The sequence below is a fragment of the Corvus brachyrhynchos genome, unplaced genomic scaffold (assembly GCF_000691975.1).
Source record: "Corvus brachyrhynchos isolate BGI_N302 unplaced genomic scaffold, ASM69197v1 scaffold191, whole genome shotgun sequence".
NCBI lineage: Eukaryota > Metazoa > Chordata > Aves > Passeriformes > Corvidae > Corvus > Corvus brachyrhynchos.
The window spans coordinates 1030399-1037118 of NW_008236487.1; the positions used below are offsets into that span (position 1 = coordinate 1030399).

Below are 6720 nucleotides of genomic sequence, written 5' to 3' on the forward strand. Positions count from 1 at the left end.
CCCCTCCCAAGGAAGTCACCCGAGACTGGCTGTGGGTCGGCTGCGGGGACAACGTGGAGTACGGATACCGCTTCGCCAAGGAGTTCGTGGATGCCAAGGAGAGGGAGAAGAACTACGTGAGAGGTTCGGAGGAGCAGGCTCGCATGCTGATGAACCTGCAGAACAACGAGGCTGGCCGCAGGGTAAGAGGAGTGCTGACCCTTTCCTTTTTCACAGAGGGGGAGTCAGAAGGCTGGAGGTAGCTGGAGATCACATTACTTGGAGGTTTGATGGGGGATAGTCCAGTGATGCCCCAGTAAAAGTGTACAGTCACATGTTCTGCGTTTTTGTGAATATTACAGACAGTATTGACAGTATTCCGGTTTTACTGTCAGGCTTCCACTGCCAGCTAAAGCCAGTGAATTTTGGGGTCTGTTGAGACACTGTATGGCAGACATATGCAGACATCCACGCCCTTCCCAATTAAACTAGGTGCTGTTATGGCCCATTTTTAAGGTTTTATGTCTAAGAAATCAGCTTCCCAGAGTTCTGGAAGTGACAGGCTGGCTGTGGAAAGAACCTTTTGGCATGTAGCGTTCTCTTCTACTACCGTAATTTAGATTTTTGGGAATATAAGGCCAGGAGCCTGGCTCTCTCTGAAACCAAGGCCTTGCTCAGTTACTGTGGTACTGGGCACCATAAATAGTTTGCATTTAGGTGAGAAACATTTTCTGAGAAGATTCACAGTTTTGATCTGAGGACCCCTAGGGATGGAGAGTCCATCACTTCCCTTTGTAGTGTGCTACCAGCATTAATCACTGTTTCAACTCTGAACCTAATGATCATTTGAATTTATCTGGCACCAGCTTCCAATCAGTTCTTTTTCTGACTTTTACAGCTAAATCCAAAACCCTCTTAGTAATCAGAATTTCCTTGGTATACAAGTATTTATCTACTGTAATTTATTCACCATTCTTTCTTGACAAACTAGATTGAGTGCTGAAGACTCGCTCACTTTCAGAGGTTCTCATCAGCCATCAAATCATTTTCCCGTCCCTTTCCAATTTTCCCATACCCTTTTGTATGCATTCAGTGTATGCACTTCAGCTTTTCACACAATTCCTCTGTCTGTGATTAATAGCCTGGAAGGTGTAGCATCATTCACATGCAGTGCAGCTGTGTAATCCTGCCTCTTTCCAAAAGCAGGACAGGAATACTAGCCTGAACATTTGTGCATTTCCCCCAGGGTGTTTTAAATTTTTATCATTCTTCCCTAGAAGTAAGCTTTTCAAAGGTTAATTTTATTTCTAATACATGTTTAAAAAATCCCATTAAATGTACTTAGTCTTGCTCTTCTGCACATACTTAACTAATATCCTTAGTTTCCTTATCAATTTTCTGCCCTTTCTTACTTCTGATTGTTACTGAATCATCTTTCCCTTTCCCTTGGATGTCTGTCTTTTCTGCATGTAATTCCAGATTCATTTTGCCACCAAAGATGATTTGTTCTATTTTTTTGGTTGTGAAATCAATGTGTTAGGTGGAAGCATTGCAAGTACTTCATGGTTCTTTTGCAAAATCAAATCGGGGTAGATTTGCAGTAGGTGAAAACCTGGACTTGAAAGCTGTGTAACTCAGTGAGATTTGGTTTGGGATTGGGGTTGTTTTTGGCTTGGATGAGGCTCTGCATTTGCTTAGAAATGGGGGGTGTGTGGTGGAGTAGTAGCCTGAATGTGACATTCTTTTCTGCGTTACTTGCTCTGAACATGCTACATATCTGGAGCATGAACTTGGATTACTACAAATAAATACCCTGCCGAAAGCAAGGAGTGAACATGAGACTCCAGCAGCCAGTCTTACTGCCTTGAGGGGTCCAGAGACAGAGTACAGCCCCTGGTCTGAGGTGAACTCAGTAACACAGATTAGATGAACACAAGTCGTTTTAGATTAGACTAAATTAAATGGAAGTATAAACCAGTGTGTAATTAAGCTTGTGGATTAAAAAAAACCCAAACCACAAACTCTGATAAACTAAGGGAGCTGGTTAATAAGCTCAGCCAAGGAACTGGATGTGGAGGAGGTCTGAAGTCTTTCAAGTCAAAGATGCTAAAGCCGTTACAACTCTGCATGCCAACAAGAGAAAGAAGGTTGTAGGAAGAATATCCAGGCCTCACTGAATTAATAACTGCCACAGAGAAGCTGTGAGGAATAGACCAAGAGCCTACTAAGAATGGAGGAGAAAAAAAAGATAGCAAATAAATAGTGAAAAGCTCTGCCTTAGAGGTCAAGAAGTGTAAAGAGGAGGTGAGAACAGTAAAAATCATGCTGAGTCACACCTTGCAAAGGCTAGTAAAATAAGCAGCAAAAGTTTTTTAAACTTTGCAAATTGGAGGAGGTTGGAAGAAAGGAGACAGCCAATGAGGATGGGGCTGAGTCTAAAGCAGAGAAGTTTTGGTACCCTGAGTGAGTGCTTTGCCTGGGACGTCGAGTTGGAACAGGGGGCATTGGATATCTCAGAGGAAAATAGGAAATAATTTGAGAAGAATCTTCCAAAAGTTGATCATACAATCATTTAGAACATCACCGATTTTCTCAAAGCAGGCTAGATCTGATTGATCTCATTTATATGAACTTCAGTGAAACATTTGAGGTATTGCCCATACGGGAAATTCTTGGTCAAACTGGGAAATACAATGAAAATCGCAGTAGCTGTGAGATGGACAAGAAACTGGTTCAAGGAAAGACGTCAGTAAGTTGTGTAAAAGAATGGAGCTTGATTTTAATGGAGCTTGATTAGCAGAGCTCATCAAGGACTTGCCCTTAGTATTTTTGTTTCTCAGCCTCAACACAAGCATTAGGAACGGGCTGATGAACTCTGCTGCTGATGCAAAGGTGGCAGGTGTTATGACTACAGAGGAGAATCTGAATTTTGTACAGCAGCTAATGACACTCAGTAAAACAACATTAAGCCCATCATCTGAGGCCTTGTATGAAATACCTCTTCAGTCATTAGGAAAAGAGTAGGAAAGAACTGGTCGCAGCAGTCGGCTGCAAATGACTGCAGATGTAATGTGGCTTGGAAGGTGGTACATATCCTGTAACATACGAGACATAAGTCTTTTTATACAACATGGGGAATACTAATGCCATTGTATTAAGCTCTCGTGAGGCCCCAAAGTATTGTATGTTCTCATATTCCCAAGTAAAATGACCTCAGACTAGAAAAGCCTTGTTAGGGCTGACCCAAGGGATAGGAATCTTTTCGAAAGAAAGTGGGCTAGAACAGCTTGCCATATTTAACCTAGTAAAGTGAAAGTGGAGAGAGGATATGACTGATGTCTGTGTTCGTGGGAGAAATAACAGGGAAGGAAAAGTACTTTTTAAGCAAAAAGCCAATTTGGCACAATAGCAAATGGGCATAAAGTAAATACACATATGCTGGAAATCAGAAAAAGATATTTTATTGTTGGAATAGCAATCAGAATAATGGTGGCTGAAAATGTAATTGCTTTTAAAAGGGCATCCTATGCATTTAGGGAAAATGTTACTTGAAGCAGTGCCCACAATAGCAAGAGATCATAGCTAATAACCCAGGAGGTCCTGTCTAGTCCTGCATCCCTAAACCTCTCAGATACTGCTTTTGTAAGTAGGAAGGTGTGTATGTAACTCCACATTCCCAGAAGTTTATGCTGAAAGAAAGGACTGCTGGAGACCCAGCAGTGAGCACTGCAGAGTGGCCACCAGCTGCCATCCCACTACAGCCCTGCCCTGCTGTCACAGCCAGGGTTTCAGCTGATACCTCCTGATTTGTAGGCAGATTTTTGGCATGTCCCTTCACTCAGTTTCCTATGGGTGAGAAAGTTCTCCTTGAATCCTGAGGGGCTCTGGTGGCAGGAGAGAGATTGTCCCTTCTCTCCGTGGTTCTCAGAAGGAGCTGGGCGGGGACAGGAGGGGATCAGAGGTCTTTTATCTTTCAGGCAGTGCTGACCCCATCACCCCTTCACTCCACATCGGAGTCCTTGTGGTGGTGGCTTCTGGCTTTATTGCTCTTGTTTGTTTGTCTTTGGCTGTTATCTCAATACCTCCTTTCCTTCCATCTGTCTTTCTCTTCCAGCTGGTCTCCATTACCCTCTCTTGCTTACCCCCACTCCTTATCTGTCGCTCTGTCTGGCAGAGTCTGGCAGTCAGTCCTTCCACGCTGTTTACCCAGTCAGCAAATGGCAGCCCTCAGTCATCAGTCACTCCAGCCACTGCCAGAAGAGCCTGCAAGGGGGTCTGGCTAATTGACCACGTAGGAATTACCCATTAATTCTCTTCCTGTTCCCATTCTTGCACAAAAAGAATTGGAAGAGAACTTGGGCTTATGGGAAGGGGCTTTAAGCCTTTCCATTAGAGGCATTTTCAACCTGTTTAAGTGGCATGGCCATCGATCAGATCCTGCCCTCAGAACTGCATGTGGGGTCTGTTATTCTTTGCCTTGACCTGAGCCTGGTCGGAGAGGAATTCTCCAATTTCCTCTGCTTTCTCCTCATCTGGGCAGGGAAGGGGGACAGTGGGAGAGCAATTCAGCAGCAGAAGCTGTGGTTGCCTCCACGGGACATGGGTGGTGGGAGCTGTGGGGGCTCAGTAGCGCCGTGCTCACCTGTGATAACCGGTAGCACTGGCCTTCCCCAGAACAGCTACTGCCCACATGGGCGAAACAACAGATGTTTTGAGCATCAGTTGCCTAAAGCCAAGTCAGAGTGAACTCATTCCCATGACATTAACTGAAGGGGATTGAGTTGCAGTGTTTTTCTAAAGGAACAAAGCCCAGGATTAGGAAGAATCATAATACTTTATAAAACCACGTGCAAGGGCAAGGGAGGCATGAGTGGCCTGGGATTTGACAGAACCATAACCAAAAAGTGCTAACACAGGCTTATAACAAGCAGGCTGGCAGTGCAGTGAGGATATAGTAAGTGTCTGGGGCTCAGGAAATTCAGCTGCAGCCTGTGGTGTGGTTGGGCCTCTGCAGCTGTAGTTTGATCCAAGACAAGTGCTTAACTCCCAGCTTGTAGCTGTTACATTGCTCCGTCAGGGATTGCCTCAGTAAATTGAGCTCTGAGGAGCAGAACTAAAGCTCTTCTGTTTCAAGGACTCACTCCATTGACTTTCTCAGGAGCTGGATTGGCCTCCATGTGATTTAGCCATTAAGCCAAATTGAATCTTCACTAGCTGTCAAAAGCACTAGACTTTAGTTAGGCAAGGAGCAACCAGTTGCTGTAGGAGAACTCTGACCTCTCCCTGCTGGTCCAGAACGTTGTTGTAGGCAGAAGGTTTTGCTTGCAGTATGCTCAATTGCCTTAATCGCCTTGGCACGTGAAAGCAGAGAGCCGGGAAGCTTTCTTCTGCGTCAGTGAGTGAGGCAGAAAAGAAACCTCTGTGCTTGGCTGCTTTTTTTTCAGCAGAAAACCTGGCTGGAAGACACATCGACATCTCTTTCAGAGCACCCTGTTTTGTTCTCATGTTCCTTCCTCTCCCCCACCAGATACAGCTGGTGGTAATTTGGCAGCTGATGCCAAACATCTCTGCTTGGCATGCGGGATCTGGCAGAAGCACTGCAGGATGCAGGATGGTCTCGGGAGAGCAGATGTGAGCCTGATGGGGAGAGAATGGGGAGCCAAGGGATGGGGGATCAAGCTGCTGTAACATGGAGCAGCTCTGATGGTGGGGGGATGCCCAATTCTTGCTTTGCAAGCTCTGTCAGTGGCTGAGAGCTGTCAGGATCTCACACAGCGTTGTGCTTTTGTACCCATCTCTGAAATGAATGGGAAGAACAAACCCAACCTGCATTTCAGTTGATTTTCCTTGGTTTTTATTTCTCAGTGCTTCTCTGGCCTCCCAGCTGGTGTGGGGAGGAGGAGAGTAAACACCGTTCCCCTTCACATCCTGTGCTTGCTCTGATGAGGGTTTTACACTCACTGCCCTGAATTTCAAGACTCTTTGCTAACTTTGATGCCGGATTTCCAGGGGTATGATGCATGTGCAGCCCACGCAGGCTCCCGAAAACGTGGCTGAAAGTGTCTGGGAACAGGCAGCACGGAAAGCTCGCGTGTGCTGCTGAAATCCTGGCTCTTCTGCCTGGCGACAGCCCTGCTAGTGGAGGGAGCCGGGCACGAGATGGCGCAGGAACGCAGTGAGGGCTCCTGGCTCAGCCCTGCGCTGCCCAGGGATGCCTGGTGAGCACCTTGAGCTCCCTTCCAGGGAGATGTGTCCATCCTGTGCACCACCAGCCCTGCCTGCCTCTCTCTGGACACTGCCCCTGGACGAGCTCCTCTCAGGAGAGAGGAAGGGAAAGGGTGTGGGTCCATGGATTTATTTCCAAAGGATGCAGATGTGTCCCTGTAACGATAGCGTCGGTTCCTGGTGCGGGTGGTAGGAAATGGGCTGGTTCTGCAGCACTGAATGGAAAAAACATGCCACACCGTGGTGGTCTGTGAGGTGGGGAATTTCCAGAGTTCACGCAAAGAGGACTTCTCTTCTTCTCCTGCTCTTGACCCTGCTGTCAATCCAGAAATGTGCCGGAGGGAAAGAAGGTGGGGTGAGGAAGTCGTGTTTGCAGGCAGCGTGACCAGAAATAGAAATATTTAGGGAACAGGAGCACAGCAGTCGCAACAGGGGGAGGAGAAGACCTTTGTCTCTTCTGAAGGGCGAAACAACAGAAATTGCGGGATAATCAAAGCGGTTCTGAAAGCGCGATGA

General features: G+C 46.4%; 1 protein-coding gene across 1 annotated transcript in view; it reads left to right on the forward strand.

Annotated features, from left to right (window-relative positions):
* The window catches only part of WNT5B (Wnt family member 5B), a 13650-nt gene that overhangs the window by 6292 nt on the left and 638 nt on the right, over positions 1-6720 (forward strand). Inside the window, 3 exon segments of the mRNA XM_008643987.2 lie at positions 1-182; positions 1661-1690; positions 2269-2270. The exon segment at positions 1-182 is cut by the window's left edge and continues 22 nt beyond it. Coding sequence (XP_008642209.1) covers positions 1-182; positions 1661-1690; positions 2269-2270 — 214 coding nt within the window.